Genomic DNA, 23,678 nt, shown 5'->3' on the forward strand with positions numbered 1-23,678 from the left:
CTATACTCTGAATTATAAATCACTCTGGGGGAAAAGGGAGAGAAAACTCTTTAAGGCACTTTGGCTTTTCATTCTTTGAAACAAACATTTGACTTTTTACTCCACTTCATTAACCTCCAAGCTTCAGTTACCAGTTACTTTGCAGACATGTTCAAAACAGTCCTCCAGCTTTAACACAGATACGTTCATTCTCTGAATTCTGATGATATATTGTTTTTTTCTCAATTAAAGTTGACTTTTACTGAAGCACATATATTTACTCTGTGTAAATTGTATATTTACACTCAAGTAAGAAGTCTGACCACTTCCTCAGACTCAATATTTCAGGAGGATTTTCCACCAGTTCATCATTGATGCCAAAATATCCCCTACATGTTGTCCTCACGCCACTCTTCAGCACAGAGCTGTGAATTCCTTCTCACAACAAACACTGGGGCACCGGGGATATGAAGTTTGTTTCTGTGTGTGTGTGTGTGTGTGTGTGTGTGTGTGTGTGTGTAAGAAAGAGAAAGAGAGACAGAGAGAGAGAGAGAGAGAGAGAGAGAGAGAGAGAGAGAGAGAGAGATGGTTTGTTGAATCACTGGACATGAGCATCAGCCAAAAGTGAAACAATGAGTTCCCTGTTCGATTCCTCCCCTCCTTGCCCCCCATGGTTTGTCCCAACGTGATCTGTTGTGACCGAACAGGCAGAACAAAAGCCCAATGAGAGAGGGCCGATATGAAAAATAAAAACATACAGCCTGAATGCATTCAAGTTTTCAGATGCTTGATTTAATTAGTTATTTTTAGATTCCCCCATCACAAAGGACTTTTTGACATTTAGCACAGACAAAAGGAGGGGACAATGATTATTGCACAAGCAGTATCGTACTGAACTGCATCACACACACACCTACACACGGCCTCAGAATACACCGATTTAATATAACAATACAATGTAATTTTGCCTATGTGGCACACCATGAATCTGTTTAGCCAACAAAAAATTCAAATAGAACATGATTACATTAAAAAATAATCCATTTGAAACTCATTACAGATAATTACTGTTTTTAAGCAGAACACTTCTTGTCATCTTTTTTCATGAACACAATATGCCTACACCACATACATCTCATTTCCTGTGAGTTCATTTTACAGTTTAATAGATTGATAGTAGATGAGGATCTTTCTAGTAGCATTTACCAACAAACACAGAAGTAAAAGGCACATGAGTGAGATTAAAACAAACCTGAATGAAACATGATAGCACCGAACAGAACAGAATGTGAATTTCATTTCACCAGATTGTGATCTCACTGTTTCTGACGGGTGACCCCCAAATCAGTGTTTACCTGCACCCAGAGGTGTTCTTATTCTGATATCCTGTTGGCTTTCAATGTGGCCTTACATCTATAGTACATGAGTAAGTCAGTAAGTAAGTAAGATAAAGTTTCAACAGTTATGGATCTAAAACAATACTGTATTAGTCCCCCCCCCCCCCCCTTACAATCAACAGGTTTTTAGTAAACAGTCACATGTTGGTCTTATCAGAGTAATGTTAGTTACAGCAGAATATGTTAGCAATTCCTTTTTTTTTATATATTTTTTTTCCCACGGCATCAGAGGGTTACAGTGTCACGTCTAGGTATCTGCATCAGTTTTAAGACATTGATATCGATACAGAAACATCTTTCTTCAGTAAGTTATTCAGTGAATGATTTCCTGGAAAAAAAAACATAAATGTGCATTCTCTGCCAATTTTCATCTTTACCTTCCAATTCAATATCTTTCATCCCCTGATATATATTTTTGTCATCCTTTCGCTTGATCCCCACCCAGAGGTTAGGAAGCGTTGGTTTAGGAAGTGAAGGGAAGAATAACAAAAACTGAAAACAACCTCAAATAATAAAAGGTAATAAAAAATAATAATCCAGGAGTAGGAAGCTTTTTTTTTTTTTTTAGGATGAGCTGAAGAAACATGGTGCATTTTCTGAATGGACAAAACGGGGCTCTGAGGTTACTTTGCATGTTTGTCATATAGACTCACAGTGAAATACAACAATAAAATATCTTTCTCTCTTTAAAATACTTTGACACCCAGTCCCAGGTAAAGGAAAAACTTGACTCAATGGCACAAGTTAACAGCAAACGGTCTCTGAAATATTGAGATATTCAACATTCAACTTTCAATAAATACATTTATAAAGTTTGTCATAATTTAAGTCATTATATTTGCTCTTTTCAACGTCTATAATCTTCGTGGTTTCACTCTGAAGACACTTTCATAGTACAACAGGTTTGGCATTTGGCACAGGAATATAATATATATCATACTTTACAATAAAACTATGATGCTGGCAAATAACTAAATAAGAATCTATATAGTATAAAAATAATTGACATTGTATAAATGTCAAATCATTCTGGTAAAGGCCTAGTTATGGATGTTACTGCAGTTTATGTGACTGTAAACTGTTAACAGCTGCAGTCTGGCTCTTCTGGATTTAAAACCACATGAGGCACAAGAAGAGACAGAGAGCAACAAAAAAAACATGAAAACCCAGTATGACACCTACAACCTCGCTGTAAACATCAGAAAAACAGCTTTTAATGATTGGAAATATTACTCTTCACTGAGGGAAGATGTTTGACAAAGCAGGCTTATGAAGAAAGTGAATCAAATAACTTCAAAAAGGCAGAAATTCCTGCAGTAATGTTGCTTAAGCAGTCATCAAACATGGCGTTTAGCTTAGTTTTAAAGTTTTGCTTTACATCTATAGAATCTGATTATGTATTTCTAGGATAAAGGATCTGTTTCCTCAATTATTTGGCTCACTTTATAATCCCACTTTGAGAAGTAAACACTTCTTGGTCTTGACTTGTGGCGTGTTGCTGTGCAGCAAAGCTCTGCATTAACTCCAGCCAACCAGACGTGGGCGACACTGAGCCGTTTGTTCAGGCTTCCTTGTTTCTCTGCAGCCCCCTGCCCCAGTAGCTCAGTCCGTCTTCCAGACCGTGTTCAGGACCTTCACCACCTCCTCATAGATGATGAAGACTATGGCCACGTCTAGACACACCCGGCCCAGCCGAGGAACTGTTCCTTTATAGAAACTACAAAGAGAAACAAAAAAAAGAGAGAGAGATGCTACATGTATATCCAGAAACAATGAGGTAAAAAATAAAAAAAGTATTGGTGCGTATGTAGATCCATAAATAAATCATATTTTAACAATCCTGCAGAATCGTTTAAAATCATTATAAATATAGAATTTTAATTAAACTGTGTTTGAGATTTATTTACACAATTTGATATGCCTGTCTAACACATTGTTTCTTGTTGCTGTTAACAAATGTACTGACAACAGAATTTAAGGCTTGCTGTTTAAAAGCATGATGATAATATGATAAATTACTCAAAAACAGAAAACTATACAAACAAAGCGAGACTAAAGACAGTCAACCTTAAAGAGTCTGGAGGTATACTCACGCTGCCACCCCCTCATTCCTCAAGATCTTTACAGCACAGTCCAATGTGCTTTTATATTTATGTGCTTCCAGGCCCTTAGGAAAGAAAAGAAATGCATTATTATTTCTCATCCTCGTCAGTGGGAACAATTTGAATAGTTAGATAAACCAATAAAAACCTGTGCTTTATAACTTGCACTTATTCTATACCTGCATACGTGTCTTGATGACATCTAGAGGGGTGTTTCCGAAGACACTGGCAGCTCCAGCTATGGCCCCAAAGGCTCCAGTCAACAAGGGGTTCATAGCTTTATTAGGGTTATCACCTAGTGAGAGGACACAACAGAGCAGGAAGTGAATGATGGGATGCAAATTGAGTCATGGTATTGAAACTCTGCAGCTGTTTTGCACATTTTTTTAACCTTAGACAATACGTGTTTCTTCATTATAAACTCCTCATCTTCACAGCACAGTGTGTCCTGATCCACATTGATATCAAATATTTAGAAAATGATATAAATAAAGAACCATTCACATATATATCTTAACTTGTTTTCAGAAGTGTTAGTCCCTTCTCTCACAGTAAAAACAGTACGCTGACCTTTGTACCAGTTCTTCAGAGAGGTCATCACATAGAATCGTATAGCCTGGTTGGATCCTTGTTTAAGGACGGTGGCAGTGAGACCCTGATATGTCCCTCTAATTCCTGGGGAGGCAAGATAGGCAAGAACATTTATTATTTAAATCAAAAATGCTTTCAGCTGCACTACCCTCTGTGCCCAGCAGATGTCAGGTGAGCTACATGTTGGTATTTACCTTGTTCCCTGACGATCTCTCGGACTCCATGATAGAAGCCTTTGTATTTGGGGTTGGCTGATGTCTGGTCATGAATAAATTTAACCTTGGGAGATAAAACAGGAACACCCAAAACAGATAGTTTTGTTTTACTTTACAAGTGGGTGAATAGTGAACCAATGTTTAGTCTGACTCTTTCAAACACACTTTGTGTCACTGTGTTCAGTGAATGTGCATGGACACAATGCGAGGCAATTGTACTGAAAATATGATAAATAAGCTTCATGCTGCATAATTCAACATAAAGTGTCTTGAATATGTTTCAGTGATAACAGTCATAGCTTAAAATGTTTGAAGTCTACAAAAAACCCAATATACTGTCTTAAGTATTAAAACTGTATTAGATCATTAGAAAGTACAAAGACAGATATTTCATGTTAATTCATGCTAGCTGTGCATATAGTGTGTTTGACACTGAAAGTCAAACCTATGACATGAAATCTGACCACAGATCAGTGGGTTTCATACCTTCACAGTTTCCATTGGACAGACCACGAAAACAGCCTCCATCACCCCAGCTCCGAGTCCACACAGCAGACCTTTGGTGCTGTCCAGTCGACCTGACTCATCCTTCGCATGATTACTGAGGAACTCAAACACCCCAAACCTGAGAGCCGGAACAGAGAAAGTAGTTTAAGTTAAAGTTCAGGGTAATAAAAAACTTTACAGTTCTTTTCTGTATTTCTACGAGTGAATAACCTTTTTTTTATTGAACCTTTGTAATTTTGCAGTAAATCTCAATAACACAAGTTCTCATGACTTGTTGTTCAGTTATAATGTAACTGTAACAACAACACCTTACACATGACTCAATAAATGAATTTAAATTTGTAAGTACTTGGGTTGTTATTGGTATTGCCATCTGAGATCCTCTTTTAAATGTTTGTGTTGACTTCAATTTCTGAAGTTGAACAGAATGTGTGTGAAAATGCATGCTATAAAAATACATGGTAACACTTACACAAAGTGAAAAAACACAGTGCCACATTTAAAACCATTAAACACACTTAAATGTAACGTATGCATACTGAAAAACAGAATAATAACAGACACAACAGATTAAAAAAAAAAAAAAGAAGGTATCAGGTTCTTAATGTTGAGTATAACATTGTTTATAATCACTATATAAAGTACTATGTGCAGTATGAAGGTGTCTTTAAATTTGTTTTAGTGATTTAAATATTCAACAGGGACAAACATTTTTTTTTATAAATCCTAAAGTAGTCGACTAAAAAAAGAAAAAATATGACAATACCTCAGTCAGAGTAAATGAGACCACCTGTATTAAAAGATACATTTTGTACCGCCTAAACACTGATAAAGGAACTGTATGGATATACAAGAGGAACCAGCTTTGGATATATAAGGATGCAGATTGACCTTACGAAAGAATGCACTAAAGAAACGGGTACAGACCGGAATGAACTAACTCCTAAACCTGACTCCTTCTGTTTTGATTTAATAATGCAAAAATGTGACTCTTTGACCTTGCCTGTTTTGTTTTTGTTTTGTTTTTCAGCATGCATTCCTGTACTGTTTTTGTTTCTCATGTGTAAGTCTGTGCTTTTTTTCCTTCTTTTTTTTTGTGCTGTATAACACGTAAGAATTCAATAAAAACTGAGTTAAAAAAAATAAAATAAAAGATACATTTTTACACTACAGCATAAGCAAAAAGGCCACAGACATAAAGATGATTATGTTGCTCTTCATCAGTTCGAGAAGACAGACTTTTCCACTCCATGAAACACTGATAACAAACATAGAAACAGATGCACTTGGGACAAATCAAATCCTTCTCAGAGGTTTCAGTGCAGACAAACTGCCCAAAATGCAGAAAGTCATTCAGGAGTTTTTCTTTTTTTATTATCTTGCCTCAGTCCTCATTAGAGATGCACCAATAAAGTGTGGTGTCTCAGTAACCAACGGGTGACCAGCAACAGCTGCCATGGAAGCAAGCCGAGAGCGCGAGAGAGAGCGAGAGAGAGAGATATGAGGAAGGGGAGGAGAATGACGTGTGGTTTATGTATCTCCTCAATCAGAAAATGTTGTGCCAGCGAGTCGGTTACAAGAAAGGTTATTTATAGATTGAAATTGCATTGTGGCGAAGGTAGGACGCTGCCCGCTACATTTAACAGAAGAGGGGCGGGGGAGGACACACACTTGGTCTTGATAAATGCTCTGTTTCTCCTCTCACTCGTTTCGCCGCCTGCTTTAACCGTTTACCTGACGTAGGTAAACACCTTCTCTTTCACTCGGCTCATGCTGTTTTTAGTTTTCCTCTCCATCTGCCTTTCTATCTCAGGATTTTGCTCGGCTCATTAACCTTCCACATCTGTTTGCTTTGAATCAAAGGCTCCACACAGTTAACTGACTCCCTCAATAAAGCAGAAACAAACACAATATAAATATGAATCCATTCGACTCTCTCTAATGCACACCACTTGCTGGCTACAAGCAGCTTTCAAGCTTTGGATGAAATGAAAACGTGTTCTTCCCCACAGCTTTCTGAGACCGAGCTCTTAATAAGTAACCTTGTGAAACAAATGCTATTCATTAAAAGCTGCTGGAGAGAAATACACGGCTGTCACTCCTACTCCTGAGCCAATTTAATCCAAAATCTCCCCTCCTCATATAACGAGTGGAGTAAACTTCACACTCAGAATGTGACACATCGTCTTTTGGCCGACATCCACACTCAGAGATGAGTCACTCCGGACAGTAGAGAGCTGCCCAATCTTCATTAGTGGCTCTTTCAACAAGGTCAGGTGAGCTGATGAAATGGAAAGGAGGAGAATAGGAGAAGAAGGAGAAATTAGACAAGAAAAGCAGAAAAAAAGAGTTATATATATGGAGGAAGGGTTAAGGAGAGAAAAAAGGTCAACGGCTCTCTTCTCTGTCCTTCTCGTCCCCTCACTGACAACCCTCCAGAATGATGGTGCACAGGCAATCAGCTAATGGGATGGGGGAGGACGAGGGTAAGGGAGGGAGAAGATGCGATAGGAAGGGAGTAATAAAGGAGGGGCGGGGAGATAGAGAAAAGATCGAACAAAATGACTCAAAGGAAGAGGTGGTCATTGGATATGTGCCAAGATAGTTTCCATTAATCAGATCGAACTGAGTGGAATGTTTGATTTTTTTCATCCATTTGTTCATTTCTGTTATTTCAGGACAACAACTGTTTTAATTGGAATGCCTATCCAAATAAAGCTTCAAGTTTTAAAGATCAAATATAATACAAAATACACTTTACCATGTTTTATAACACTAGTCTCTGTCCCTAGTCTGTCTACAAACCCCCCAGCTATGAGAATAGTCCATCCTCTCTGTATTTTGCCTGTTCCACAAAGACATTTTCCCTTTGTGACATCACAAAGGGCAGCAACCCCCCTGGGTGACACTCCCACAGCTAGGTGTTTGTTCTGCCCTCTGAGTCTGCCTTCTTACTGTAAACAACAGGACATGGTGCAAGAAAGCCCGAGCCACCCAAGCCCTTCCAGAGAGGGGCGTGGTCAGACACAGCTCATTTGCTTTAAGAGCTATTGACACAGAAGCAGCAATGTCACATTTATTACAGTTTTTGTCTAGAGGAAGTGAGAGGTTTTATTTTGAGTTTCAATGGAATAACAATGTTGGAATTGAGCATCTTGGACTTAAGTCAAACTTTTGTTTTGATGGAGAGATTAAAGTGCCAAAAAATCATCATCTAAATTCCAGGAATCAGTAGCAGTACCAGAACCACGATGGCTCAATTTGAACAGTACAATGTACAGTATTGTACAATGTGAAGAGGGAACCTCTGTACTCCTCTGTGCCATATTTCCACAGAGAAAACTCTCCTCAGAGCAGAAACAAAACCCTTGAAACTCACTCTGACACATTCACACATTATACATAAACATACACACATCCATTGACAGGGTACCAACACAAGTCTTCCTCTCTGCTCCCCTATTGAGACCCTGCCTAAGTTTGAGTGGCATCTTTGCTCCGCCTGGCTGCTCCTGTCTCTCCATCGTACGGACAGGCTCTCCCTCCAGCATAACACACACACCCAGACACACACACCCTGACACCCTGGCACACAAACACACGAATACACAGACACACATTCACAAAAAAAAGCAATGTGCAAGGAGGAGTGAACGACTGAATCAGATAACAAAAAACGGGGATGAAAGCGTCTTGGTTTTGTGCAATACGTCGGCGTATGTGAGTGTGTGCACACATGCACTGCATTGTGTGTGTGTGTGTGTGTGTGTGTGTGTGTAAATGTCATTGCTGAAAAAGAATAATGTAATTATACTGAAGGCTAGTGTGGCATTTATGCCTCGCCTCGTGGGTAATGGGCTACAATAATTGGAGAATGTGAGTAAGTGGTTCCAGGTAAAACATCACACTGGCTTAGCTAAATGTGCTCATTTATTTCCAGCTTTAACTGCAAAATGATACACTGTACCTTTAAGACGTTTACTAAGTAGATTATTTTAAGATCAGATTTCAAATGATGATAAGAATTTAACTGTAATACAAAGACTTTAAAATTGAGAACTGTGTGTCTGCTCTGCTGCTGCTGTTTATTGTAAAGGTTTAAAATGTAATAGCTTTCATAGAATTTATTGGCGCTAAAAGAAATTATACAGAAATGTGCTCATAATTTGCATAAATTATGCAGTCAGTCTTAATTTACTGATGAGACGAATAAGAGTTTAAAAGTTAGAATTCCATCAGACTCTAAATACATTTGATTTTCTATCTTCAAAAAGTAAGAATTTGATGTAAAAGATACCATTCGTACTTAAGTAAATATGTTGTGCTTATTAGTCTTTTTAAACTATTCAGCATTGTTCATTATTTAACTTACCTGACTGCAGATTTAGGTATTGATCCATACAGCAGAGAGCTGAGTCCTCGGTACAGTCCTTTGACCCCATGACCCTGTACCGTCTGTTTCACACAGTCAGCTGCAGGAAGACACACACATGTTATTTTTTTGTTTATACAAGTTAGTATTTGATAGTTTGATTACAAGATGTTTTTTTCTGTGTCTGGTGATCTGGTTTCTGTCTGTTTTCTGTGAAGTATGGTCCACCAGCATTTTAGGGAGCTTTTTCTGTAAACGGGGGGAAAAAAAGGGCCATGGAAATGGCAAAACGTATAGGCAGGGGGCGCAGGGTGCCTAGAGGTATGTTCGGACGCCCAATGTACGGAGGCTACAGTCGTCCAAGCGGGCAGCCTGGGTTTGAATCTGACCTGTGGCTCCTTTGCCCCACTCTCTCTCTCCTTGATTTCCGCCTCTATCCACTGTCCTATCTTTGTAATAAAGGCACAAAAAGCCCAAAAATAAATAATAAAATAAAACTAATAAAAATGTATAGGCAGTAATCTGCTAAATCACAATTTAGCTAGAATTTACATTCGCACACAAGTGCTCCATACATTACCCTCTTTGTTGTGGTATCCCATATTTGCTTCTTTGGTTTCTAGTTGACTCGGAAAAAAAATAGGCAACACAGAAAAGGAATTCTTACCCAGAAGTTTGTTACTATGCAGACTTCACGGTAAAATAGGCAGGTATACTCCATATAACTGTGTATACCCTGCACTACACTCATGCGTGCCATTGTGGCTCATTGCCACAATGGCTGATAGGTCATGAGATTGCACTCTTTGATTTTTCTTTGCCACTTATCCTTCTGGATATCTCACCCAGAGGAGTAGCATGTGTTCTTTTTTTTGTAATAAAATACCAGAAACACCTGTCCATCACTTCTGATTCATAAACATCACAAAAAGTGAAAAGTGGCAGATTGAACCAGATGCCGCTTTCCTTAAAATTGGTTGTTTTTCTGTTCTGTAAACTTGCATGTTTCTCTTGGAAAACTACTCTCCATGATCTGCTGTTTCTTCAAACACACATCTGAGCGGAAAGAGCAACAGCTGTCTGCAGTCCTCATTAGCATGGTTTCCCATCCTCAGAGCTCCAGTAAGTGTGTGTGTGTGTGTGTGTGTGTGTGTGTGTGTGTGTGTGTGTGTGTGTGTGTGTACACACTGGTTTTTCATGGATGATGAGTGTGCATGTGTGCACTGGTCTGTTTTAAGTCATATAAACAAGCACGGTGACAGCCTGCCAGAATCTCTAATGTACCTCGGGAACTGATGGGTAATTAGATAATGAGCTCCTGAGAGAGGAAGACGTCTGCATGAGGAACAGAGTTTAGTGACGGACGGATGGATGGACAGATACAACAGACAGACACACACACACACACACACACACACAGACAGACAGACTAACACATCATCTTGCACACAGCTCCAAATCACCCGAATGACTTGTTAGTGCAATATTTTCTTGCAAGAAAAATGAACCAACAACAAACTTTGGACTACATTTCAAAAGAGCGTGGTTTGCTCTTTGCTCTGTATCCAAACGTTATGCAGCTGGTAGGAGCTTCATATGAATTTGTTAATTTCAAACAATATTTAAAAAAATCGCCATGTCATCTACAAGCTGTTGAGATGTTGGGTCCATTGTTCAGTGTTTTAATGCTGTTTCACTTGGAAGAACAAGTTCTGCTTAGGGGCCAGAAAAACTTTAAGTCAAATTTCTCTGTGCAAAATAAGTTTTATGATTCTTCCTCAACTCCAGTGTGTTTGTTCACTCTTCGGTTTTTCACCTTCAGATCATATCTGTAAACGTTTAGTGAATAATGTCACTGGATAGATGGATGTCTGAACTGACAAATATTTAATTTCAAATGTAATCATGCAATTAGCTCAATATATTGGCCAAAATGAAATCACAGTCTTATAGAGACAACGGTTTAATAAATGTCACACACACATCATACTCACTTATTCCTCTGAATTTGGGTGGGTTGGCCTTTTCATCCAGTTGTAACTGAGTCTTGACGTACTCTGTGGGGAAGGTGATGCAGATCTCTATGCCACCAGCAATCCCACCTAAAAAAAAGAACCAGAAAACCAAAGCAGATGTTTATTAAATGACACAAAGAGTGTGCATAAATCAACCGAGAACAAATCATCTGAGTGCACAAGAAGAGACATTGTTGTTTTCTATGGTTAGGATGCTTTGACCTAATGCCTAAACTTAGCACTTATCATGTGAGCCTAACTGCAGTGTAACTGTGCCTGATTAAGTCCCTAGGCATTCTTATGTATTGCAAGAAGGTGCCATTACGTCATGGATCATTACAGTGACTCCACAAATGGCTTACCCTCCATCAACATTAAATCCAGCGCTGCAAAAGGAGGAAGAGGAGAGAGCTGAGAAAACATAAATCAACTGGTTCGGCTTCGGCTTCACGCAGAGACTGTGCTGTTTCAGGACCGAACAGAAAGTCAACACAAGAGACGAATGTGTGAGGAAACATAGCTGCATCTCATTCTTCATTGTAGAAGAGAAAATATTTGAATTAACAAGAGACAATTTGAATGATTGTGTGAGCGACTGTTGGAGGGTTCGTCCACAGTTGATGGGTGGAGTAGATAAGGACAAGTGACTAAAAGGCTGATACCAACCATGGATGAGTCACGAGAGAGGGAGAGGGGGGGGGGGGGGGGGGGGCTGACATTAATTTAATTATCTGCTCAGCCTGCAGGGAGGGGCTCCATTACTCAGGCCAAGACCCTCCATTAACTCAATGACACAGACACACAATAACACAAGCATACTGAGCAAGCAAGACCCATACATCGTGTGGTTACACAGAAGCCAGAGACTACTAAAGAAGAAAATACCAGATGTATTTCTATTCTTCTTGTTGATAATGAGAAACATTTTCCTGTTCATGATGCATATTTGTGCCAAGTAAGGAACTTGTAGTGATTTAAAAACCACAATTTACTCAATAATGGGAAGTGGGAAAAATGAAATTCCTTTCTCTGGTGGGAAAAGACTCAATTTGTTTAAAAGGTCATGTCTTTTTCTTTTTTTTTTTTATCATGGGGAAAATCAGACGTGAACGGATGTTAATGTTAATTTTCAAAGATTTACTGAAGAGCCACTTGTACTACAGATGCTTAGCTGCAATTGTAAAGATACTTCCTTTGCAAAACCTAGATTGTTGGAAATCTGTATCCTCAATATTCAGTAGGTTGTGGCATAATCTTGACAAGCAGTAAATTAGTGGATTTTTTTAGCCTTTAAATTGTATTTTCCTAATAAACAATAAGGTTATTCTTAAAAGATAGCTATACTAAAAGATAGAAAATTATTCCCTTATGTTAAAATGAAAAATAAGTCTCAGTGGTTTAATACAACTGATGCATTTTATTTTCTCTGTGTATTTTTGCTGTGTAATCCCAGTCCCAGTGTTTCAATTCTAAACATGCAAAAGTGTCATTTTGCTGTGCAGTTTGTCAACTCCCACATGTCCCTACTGATAACACAACCTCTATCACTGCAGCACCTTGTAACAGAGCCTCAACTCAAGATAAAAAATGTATTTCTAACCCAGCCAGGATGTGTTTTTATTACGGCATCTAAGGATGGCATTGCTAAATACACTAAAAGCATTGGACTCATCTTTTTTTATCTTTTACTTCTCGCCTGTGAGTGAGGCTGATTTAATCAAGAAAATCAATTCAGGAACAAGGCTCTTACTTAAGGCTGCACAATTATATTAAATACTTTCTTATCCTTTTCCCATAGATTGAAGTGTGAGAAAAAGTTAATCTATATTTACATTTTGTGCTTCACATGTTTGACTTTTAGACTAATAAGACGAATTTAAAAAGGATAATTTCTACACTTTTTTTTAAAAAGCATTTTATTTTGGTCTACCTAAACATTCAGTGTGATAAGCATGACTTTAATTATTTGTCTTGCGATTTTAAGTATACAGCAGTACTGAAATTACATGTAAATAATTAAGAGTTTATGTGCTGTCATTGATTTTTACCTGCATTTACCTAATCCCTTAGAAAGTGCAACACTAAGCTGAATCATGACATTCATGTGATCCCAACACACACACACACACACACACACACACACACACACACACACACACACACACATACAGGTCAGTAAGCTGTAATTCTTCTTATCCTGGTCGAGTTGTGAGTAAATGAAAGCCTGCTGAGACATAACAGAAATCACATGACGCTTCAGCCGTCCTGAACCGGGATCAGTGGGTCAGTGTGTATCTCAGAGAAGAAGGAACAATAAACCTTATTCTTTATTTTTTAAGTTGAGACAGTGCTCCATGTGAAAGCCAACCAGCAGCCACTCAGGACCAGATACACAGCAAACACAATCAATCCTCATCACACACACACAGCCGGCGGAGGAGAGGCAGTTTGTTTGCCTTCTATTTCATTTTGCAGTCTTCTTCCTAAACACACATTTACAGATGACACCCTAAATGACTGCTGTGCCTCTTCCAAACGTGGGATACATGAACGGCATGGTCATTAATCTTTATCTTCGCAGGCTCGCTGTTCTCTACTGTTGATCATATTTCTCTCAGCATCACCTTCCTCCCTAGCTCATCACAAAACTCTCTGCTACACCGTGTCATAAAATCAATGCCTGCTCATAGATCTTTGTCACTAACTGTAACACGAAAAAAAGGGAAATGGCATTGGAGTGATATTGAGAACCTAAAGGGAGTAAAAGCAGGTGATAGAATTCTGGTTTGACTGGCCAGAGAGTGTGTTTTGTCAATCATTAAAAAGTTCCCGGGCAAAAGTATATGGGCAAACCAAAATGATGCAAACATGTATTTTTAACTCCAATGGTAACATTTCAGCTTGGACCTTTTTTTTTAATTGCCGCTAATTTTTGGAGGAGCAAAATCCAGAAATCCAGAAAAAAAAAGTGAATAAAAATCCACGATTACATCAATGGACAACAGTTTACCTAGTTTATCGCTAAAGCATTATTAACCTCCACAAATCATCCTTCAACATACAAGAGAATAACTAACTCATAACTCATACTACAGCACGCAGCAATAGCCAACCTCTTCTGGAAAAACGTGCCAATAAGTCCAGCTTTGACCTTTTTCTGTTCAGCCATGTGAGTACTGGTGAGGTCCACCACTAATGCCGGGTGATGAGGTCTGGCTCACACTTAACCTCAATCAGTTTGATAGTTTGGAAATTGAGGCTCTAATTAGGTTCTTCCAATACCAAACTACAAAATCCATTGCATTATGGACCTGGCTTTGTGCAAAGTTGACCTGTTTAAATTTGATCACATACGTCATTAAAATATATCCTCCGCGGATTATGAATGTCTGAACAAAATGTCCCTGCAATAAACAGGTTCAACATCTAAAGGGCTGTTGGAATTTTTCAGTCTGGATCAAAGTTATGAAAGTTCACTTGCGCCCTGCCTAGTGATTTTATGATGACATTTATTCCTATAATAGTTGATTTCGAAACAAACCCACCCTTTAATAATAGTGCAAAATATATTGTTGGAAAAAGCACTGATTGCGGACGATTGCTAAGTTTCACTAACCTTACACTCTCTGTGAATAATCATTACTGTGTGCCACTATGGGATATCGTATGGGGATTCTCCACACCTATTGTTTATTTATTGACTTAAATAAACACATCCTTACAGCTCCACAGCATCATTACATAAAAGCAAAATCACAGCCGATCTTTTGGCGCTCTGAGAGGCACAGAGGAGTCCAAGTGATCAGGAAGACAGCCAGCTGACAGGGAGGAACAGTCTCTGAAATCCTGTCCTGCTTGCTCCAGTGACTCTAATGAGCCTCAAACACATCTGGTACACTAAGAAGCTTCCTTCCTCTGAGGAGGAACTGACAATCCAGCATGGTACCTGAAAGTGGCAACTCCATTTCGTACACAAACAACATTTTTACAAGCAGCAGTCTCTTTAGCCTGCAACTTTATAGAGCTAAGTTTGACTCTTACATTAAAGGGATACTTCACCCATTTGCATTAAGCTTTGTATCATTAGAAACCTGGTAGTATTTTTGAATGGTCGTGCATCCCGCCCTCATTTTCCCCTGAGATGTGAAATCTTTGTATTTCTGAGTCTGAAAAGGAGCTTCCAGTGACGCAAAATGACGATTTTTGCGTCACTGGAAGCTGTTGCGGTTAGCGGGGTGAAACTACAACACTAGTTCCTCATATTTTCGAACACTGAAGCTACAGACCAATCACAGATCAGTGGGTGGGAACTCACTCCCCGAATCGAAACTTAACGTCCGCCATATTGCTTGGAAGCTATGCTAACAGGCAAAAAATATAAATATAGCGGCGAGACGACTGCTGCCAACAGGCCGGTTGGCAGCAGTCCGCCAGGAGCTCAGCCACCGGGAGCTGGCCGCGAATCAGTTGAGGAAACAGCCTCATGTGTTGAAGTAAATATGTCTGTAAATGATTTATTACTATATTTCTACTGCTATACTGTTTATTTCGGAGAAACTGTATCGATCGAATTTCCCTCTGGGATTAATCAAGTATTTCTGATTCTGAACTAGAGGACCTTAGTGGGAGTGGCCTGTGGTGCTGTGCATTCTGGGATTTGGTGTCTTTCATCCACATGAGCCAAAAAGACACTTTCTGCTTTTTGTCGGTCAAGAAGGCACCAACTTCAAAATGTATTTCACATTTCTACTACATATATGACCCAATGTCAATACAGATTCATGTTTCAACAGGTGAAGTATCCCTTTAACACTCTTTAAAAGCCCTCAACAACACGTGTCTTTGTACTTGTATATGTGCAGCAGATTAATAAGCAGCTGTACAGCAGTATCTATCTATTATTCATCCAGATGTTCCTCATTTAGATAATCCTCTCTTACTTTAAATTCTCTTGAGTCTTTGGGAAAGATGTCATTAGGTCCATACTGTATATTCAGTTCAAATTAAGAACACAGCCAGAGGACTGATCACTTCAAACATTTGTTGTCTTATTAATAGCGTTGTAATATTCCTGTTTGCCAAACGCAAAACATGAAAAGAATTATGCAGCTGACGTCTGGCCTTTTACGCTTCCTCTGTCCTGAACAACACTCCCTGGAGCCGCACTGATGCTTAATTACAGAAGGGATGTTGATTAATTTTACATGGAAACTGGTTTAACTGCTGAAAACCCTGCAGCAAGCACATTGTTCAGTGATTCACCTGAAGAGGACAATTAGGGGGTGTTTGACAGTGCAGGAATGAACTGCTACAAGTCTCTTTCCAGTTGTAGGACAAGATGCAGGTTCCTGTGTTTCTAATTCACAAAGAATATATCTGATTGGTTGCTCACCTTGGTTGATCACAAGTCAGCTATAGGTTCACGTTTATTTTACTGGAGAGATGTGAAAAGCAGCTTATAACAAATCAGTGTTTATTCAATCCACTTTTTCAGTTGCATGTTACTTTACTTGCTGTTCATGTAAATTTGGAGGACTTCAAAACTCATCTTTGTTTGGTGCATTCAAGGAAACTCTGCACATAGGCTACATTCATTCCTGTTTAAATATACTTGATTTACAAACCACATTTTCCAAATGTGAGCCCTATCACCAGACTCAGCTTTACAGAGCGATTCAATCAATCAATCAAACTTCATTTATATAGCACCTTTCAGACAAATTAAATTGCAGTTCAAAGTGCTTAACAAGAGTGCAGAAAAGTTATTGACGAAAAGTAGTTTATAAAATCATTGATAAAATCATTGAGAGACCAATGCACACCAATAAGAATTAAAAATAAAATATATGTATAAAAATAAAATACAATAAAAAACGACACATAAAAGCAACAAGATATTAAAATAAATACATAAGAGGGAAATATTTAAAATTGTAGTAGGGTAAAAAGACAATACAGTAATGTTAAGATTTTAATTGATATAAAACACTATATAAAAGCCAGACTGAATAAATGAGTTTTAAGACTGCGTTTAAAAATCTCTATATTCTGGGCTCCTCTCAGACCCTCAGGAAGGTTGTTCCACAGTCTCGGAGCGTAACAGCTGAAAGCAGCATCGCCAAAGGTTTTTGTCCTGCTCTGTGGAACAACTAAGAGAGAGGAACTGGAGGATCTGAGGGGGCCGTACTGGTTTATAAGCTAAAATCATATCTGATAGGTAGTCTGGTGCAAGGCCATGTAATGCTTTATAAACTAATAAAATAATTTTAAAATCAACACGAAAACTAACAGGCAGCCAGTGTAAAGATTTTAAAACAGGTGTGATGTGTGCTCTCCTTCTGGTCTTTGTCAGTACTCGTGCGGCAGAGTTTTGTAGTAGCTGAAGCCGATTTGTTGTGTTTTTTGGAAGACCAGAAAGGAGAGCGTTACAATAGTCCAGCCTGCTAGTAATAAAAGCGTGCATTAGTCTCTCTGTTTGGCTCAGAGAGAGAAATGGCCTCACTTTGGCGATGTTTTTCAGGTGGTAAAATGCTGTTTTTGTGACACCCTTTACGTGGGCCTTAAAATTAAAATCTGAGTCAAAGATCACCCCAAGATTCCGTGCTTCTTGACTTGGGTCGGTTTCTCTCTCTGAGCCTTTGAACCGATGATTAAAACCTCTGTTTTGTCCTGGTTGAGCTGCAAAAAATTCTGTGACATCCAGGCTTTTATATCTAAAATACAATTAAAAAGTGAGTCAATTTGTCTGGTGTCATCAGGAGACACAGCCACATAGAGCTGAGTGTCATCAGCTCTATTCTGGTTCAGTTTCACTATTCTGGTTCAGTTTCTCTATTCTAGTTCAGTTTCACTGTTCTGGTTCAGTTTCACTGTTCTGGTTCAGTTTCTCTGTTCTGGTTCAGTTTCTCTGTTCTGGTTCAGTTTCTCTATTCTGGTTCAGTTTCACTATTCTGGTTCAGTTTCTCTGTTCTAGTTCAGTTTCACTGTTCTGGTTCAGTTTCACTATTCTGGTTCAGTTTCACTGTTCTGGTTCAGTTTCTCTATTCTGGTTCAGTTTCACTGTTCTGGTTCAGTTTCTCTGTTCTGGTTCAGTTTCTCTGTTCTGGTTCAGTTTCACTGATCTGGTTTAGTTTCTCTATTCTGGTTCAGTTTCACTATTCTGGTTCAGTTTCTCTGTTCTGGTTCAGTTTCTATATTCTGGTTCAGTTTCACTGATCTGGTTCAGTTTCACTATTCTGGTTCAGTTTCTCTGTTCTGGTTCAGTTTCACTATTCTGGTTCAGTTTCTCTGTTCTGGTTCAGTTTCACTGATCTGGTTTAGTTTCTCTATTCTGGTTCAGTTTCACTGTTCTGGTTTAGTTTCTCTATTCTGGTTCAGTTTCACTATTCTGGTTCAGTTTCTCTATTCTGGTTCAGTTTCTCTATTCTGGTTCAGTTTCACTGTTCTGGTTCAGTTTCTCTATTCTGGTTCAGTTTCTCTGTTCTGGTTCAGTTTCTCTATTCTGGTTCAGTTTCTCTATTCTGGTTCAGTTTCACTGTTCTGGTTCAGTTTCTCTATTCTGGTTCAGTTTCTCTGTTCTGGTTCAGTTTCACTGCTTGTTTCCAGATGTTTCCAGACACTGAAGCAGCTGTTTATAGTGAAAAAGCTCTAAATAAGCAACAAGACAGAAAGAAATAGCTTCTACCAGGTAAATATATTGGAACATTTAGAAACTACATAGCAAGATATTTTCTCATTAACAAAGCACAACCCGTATGAAGCTATCTGAGAAAAGGGTTGTCAAAACCTTTGACAGATTGCTGGTGGGCAACCATCCTTCAAGTCCGACACATCGGAGTGTTTTTTTAACCCACCGAGATAATTACTCTAAAATGAATTACCCAGTTCAAATTATATAACTTGGAAATAAATGTAAAGTCACTTCTTGTTTCAAGTCTCTGTCAATTAATTTCTACTTAATAAGGCAAAGAATTAAACATGAGGCTGACAAAATAAAAAATACAGAAATCCTAAAATATCCGCCATGCCAATGATATATGTGGGCAAAATGTTCTAAATGTAACATATCTATAATACCAAATTAAACATGTACACAGACCATGAACACAATGAATCTCCAAGACAATAGAAATGCAAGGAGGAGACTGAAAAAGTCATATTTGTAGTTTTAAACGACAACCACAAAGGCTTACTCTCTTTTAAATGAATGCTCTAATTTCTGTCTGTGTGTCCATGTTGGTTATGCCGGGCTGCCAAGCTGTAACAACCAGGCTGTTGGGAGTGCACTGTGATTTACTATGTCGCCTCTTAGCACTCAGGTTCTATGAGCAGCAGAACAGTTGAAGGGAGGCGACTGTGAGTGCGTCACCTGTGACGCGAGGAAACAGGGAGTAAGCGCACAGTTTGACGAGCCCTCTGAGCCTGAGAGGAGACAAGCACTCAGAAAAGCTAACCGGCTGCCCTCAGGCTTCAGAGGGAGCGAGGAGGGAGGAAAAGAGAGCTGGAGAAGTGACATAAAACAAGCCTGTCTTAGAGGAAAATCCAATTCATCATAAAAGAAAAGGGGATTTTCTCTCTAAGGCCATTTCTTTGCTTCTCAGACTGCTCAGAAAAAATGAAAGCAAAAACTGAGTATGAATGATCAACAACCTGAAAATCAAGAACAGAGAGCCATTTAGGACGCTATCTTCCCCTCAGGCCTCACACACATGAAATGCTCCCTCCTTCTGCGTCTCAACTCGAGTCATCACCCATGGCTGTTGGGAGAAGACTTTTGAACTAACCAATGGGAGCAGAAAGAGCTCACAGACCTCTTAAAAGCTTCAGAGACCCCTCCTCAAAAACAACCCCGGTCTAAGTGGGCTCTCTAATCCATTAAGCTTTGACCTTCTACTTCTTGCTTTGTCCAAGAACAGCCCTTTGGCATGAACACGTGGCACATATTCTCCACATAGTGCTAACAAAAAAAATGATAAATCTAGAGCAGCATTAGCATTTCGAGCTAACAGTTTAGTGACTGACCATGTTACGTCATGTATGTGACCGTTGTGATTTTTGATAGACGACATCTCGGGTCATATTTAAAGTAACAGTTATCCATCACTTATTCATCCCAACGATCTATACTTTTATCAAGCTACACACTCTTTTATTTCCAAAAACTTTTCAAAGATAATGATAGATCAACAGTTTCCTCATAGTTGAGTTGGAAGGCGTCACAGGGTGAGACAGAGAGAATGCAATCATGCTGCTGTTGCAAAACTGGACAGACAGCCTAAGACGAGCTGAACGACACAGAGGGGAGGAGGAAGAGGGAGCAACCCTGGGACATATCCAGTCAATCAGGCTGCACGGGACTGAGGGGGGAGGGGGAAGGTCTCACCAAAGAGCCACATCTCCATTTCTCAGAGGGTGGCAGGACGACACGAGTCAGGAGAGGAGATTTGTATTCCTCCTTTGCTCACTCCTCTTTGGCTCTAAAATCAAACATCTCAGCAGTTGTTTTGAAATGTAGATATCCTATTTGAATCATTTTTAATGCACTGTTTCATTATAGATTATAATAGTTGATAATTTCATGTAGAAATGCAAAAAGCAATATAAACATATATACATGTAAAAATAATACAGGCTACTTGCAACTTCCAAGTATCACATTTTGTTTTAAGTTAATAACACAAAATGTAATCTGCCAAATCTAATTTGTAAATTAGAATTATTTTGAAGATTTTATTTTTGATTAAATTATTGATATTGAAATTCATTCCTGCTGGATGCAAAAAAAAGAAAATCACATCACAGGAGCAGTTCAATTGTATAAACCGTGTTTGTCAGCAACAGGAGCGGACATCAGATTCAGAGCATGCAAAGACTCAGATAAGTCCATGTAGTACATCATGTGTGGAACCAGTTTGGAGAGGAAACAATTAATCAACATGAATTATGAATAACTTTATCAATTTCCAAGTAAAAACAAGTGATCTGAAGGTTGGATGTTTTCCCTTTGTGTTAATATGACAGTAAACTGAATATTATGGGGGGTTGTGAACAGGTTAAACAAGCTACTTGAAGCTATCCCGTTGGGCTCTCGAAGCTTATGATGGGCATGTTTATCCTTTTATCTTTTTATTCTAGCATAGGCCTATATTACTTGTTAAATTGAAGGAAAAAAATCAGCAAACTCATTTAAATAATCATTAGTTGAAGCCCTTAAACAGCTACTTTTTAATCCTCAATCAAAAGGAATTCATCAAAATCAATTAAATATTCAGCATGTAAGTGTTGCCAGAGAACAAGACTGAAATCAACAGAGAGCTGCCAAACACCAGCATGGAGCCTTAATTCAGCCTCTCTGAGAGGTCCTTCGTCATCAGGAGCTGCTGCACCCTCATCATCATCACACGAGGGGGTCCCTGGGGTTTAGAGGGGGGGCAGAGCAGCAGGAGAGGACTGGAGGTTCTGAACCTCAGCGGGAATAAACAAGCATCAATGAAGTCTGCACTGACCTGTCAATCAATCGATCTGTCAATATGTTGATGTTTGATTAACAGTTTTATAAACCTGTCAGGCAGACTGAACAAACCTGTGTTTGCTTTAATGCTTTTGTGTTTCAGGGATTTTTTTATGTGATGGATCAGAACATTATTTTATCTCTGGTTAATTGTGGCAAATATGTAGGCAATAAATATTTCTTAACCCATTAAAATTAATCGAATCAGTATTTGTTTCAATAATATAAAAAGTACAAGACAGCTTGGTAAAATGAACATTGTAAATTTGAATAGTAAATGATTTTTTTGTACTGAATGTTTCCTATTATCTTATCATGCAGTCACCACATACTCGGGTGTTCCTGGGACATTGTACAAAACAGCTGCTCGAGCATGCATCCATAAACTTAACAGCTTTATGTGAAGTGCACTAAAGGGTTATCTTTGGATTAAATGGATATAATCACATACTGTGCAGCAGGTAAGATCTGACGTGAAAGGACAGCACTGAATTTCAGGAAAAAATATATATATACTTCTGTCTTCTTGAATGAATAATCTCCAAAGACTATTTGTCCATTTGCTTAAAGAGGTCATGCATAGTCTGACCTTTGTGGAGGGAACATCTGCTGAAATAACCCGTTTGACCAGCTAAGCTTTCATGTTTAGAAGCAGTGTCAGCCCCCATACACACTCTCAATGAGGCTCCATTGATTTTAAGCGTTCAGCTCCCAAAGCATTCAAAGTAGACGTGTCATTTAAGAGAGAAACGCCTTGTTCATAAGCATTGCAACGACGATTAAAAACAACAACAACAAAAACAAAAAAGTGCAAAATAAGGAGATTACTTCTGTATGATGACGTGGTAATAAGTTTGCAGTAGGCTAGTTAGGCGACATTATTTTTTTTGTTAAGCTACTGGATGTTTTTACTCTTAATGTGTGACAAAAGGCAATTTTTCTTCTTTGCTGTTTTGAGAACTATCTTTTCAGTAGCGTGTTTATTAACCTACACTGGTAAACCATTCTTCGCTGCGTCTTAGAAGCAAGTCCCTGTTCCTGAAATGAATGCCAAAGTGTCTGCTTTTTCTTTGGTGTCATTTCAAAGTAAACTCGTATGCGCGAAATGTTTACAACTCTTTATCTTTTCCGCGTGACAAACAAGCTCTGAACTTACCTGCCAGGATCGCCTTCCCCGGGTGAGTTAGTTTGGCTTTCCCCGCCGGCGCCGCTGCAGCAGCCAGACACCTCGGTCTGAGAAAGGGGCTGATAAATGCGCCTTTATCCTGCATAACTACAGAGGAAACAAACAGCCCAAACCTACAAAAGGAGCTTCTATTCTAACTGTTTCTTTCTTTAAGTGTGCAGCTTTCCTATTTTTCTTGGACGTAAACCTGAAACGCGCAACACATTGGACGGCTGAGTCTGTGTCGTGCGCTCTCCAGGTTGCAGGTGAGCTCACAGACGCGCCCGGAGACTTCCAGCGGGTCTCCGTGTTGACAGTGGGCGGACACTGGGACTGCCGAGGAAGTTGGGACGTACTATGTCGACTATATGTTGTTTCGTAACCATGGTAACGCCTGTTTCACGAAGGTAGCGGGGCCCTACGTAAGCGAGCAAAAGCAACCCGGAAGCGACGGAGAGACAGCCGTCTGTGTGTGTATCCTGCTGCCGCGTGGAACAGGGTGAAAACGTACAGTGGTTCAACTTTGACAACCGCTGAGGCTGTTTTAACGCACATGAGTGAGCATGTGTCCCTCTGGGTGCTTTTTTATTTTATTTTTATTTTTTAATTATAGGGTGAGAGGAGACCGGCCACTCCTGTTTGAGAGCAGAAATGGGGCGGGGCGCAGTCACTGTTTTTCCATTTCTGTGTGGCTCCGCGAGAATTAAAAATCACATTCCCTTGTTATTATACGTTTTACACCATAAAGTTTTCACATTTCCCAAACAGCGGACAGGAAATGATAGCCAACAGCCCCAGCCACACCCTCTCCAAACAAAGAAGCTG

The 23,678-nt window shown here is 39.1% G+C and overlaps 1 protein-coding gene across 1 annotated transcript; it reads right to left on the minus strand.

Annotated features, from left to right (window-relative positions):
• Window positions 1–749: 749 nt before the first annotated feature.
• si:dkey-178e17.1 (tricarboxylate transport protein B, mitochondrial) lies at window positions 750–23,122 on the minus strand. The gene is made up of 9 exons (XM_061038579.1): window positions 22,845–23,122; window positions 11,158–11,265; window positions 9,164–9,263; window positions 4,771–4,909; window positions 4,264–4,348; window positions 4,049–4,153; window positions 3,658–3,773; window positions 3,470–3,543; window positions 750–3,093 (listed from the first exon to the last, which is right to left on the minus strand). Exons 1-9 carry the CDS (start codon window positions 22,957–22,959, stop codon window positions 2,979–2,981), a joined length of 957 nt encoding a protein of 318 aa, XP_060894562.1. The 5' UTR covers window positions 22,960–23,122; the 3' UTR covers window positions 750–2,978.
• Window positions 23,123–23,678: the final 556 nt, after the last annotated feature.

The sequence above is a fragment of the Labrus mixtus genome, chromosome 5 (assembly GCF_963584025.1).
Source record: "Labrus mixtus chromosome 5, fLabMix1.1, whole genome shotgun sequence".
Taxonomy (NCBI): domain Eukaryota; kingdom Metazoa; phylum Chordata; class Actinopteri; order Labriformes; family Labridae; genus Labrus; species Labrus mixtus.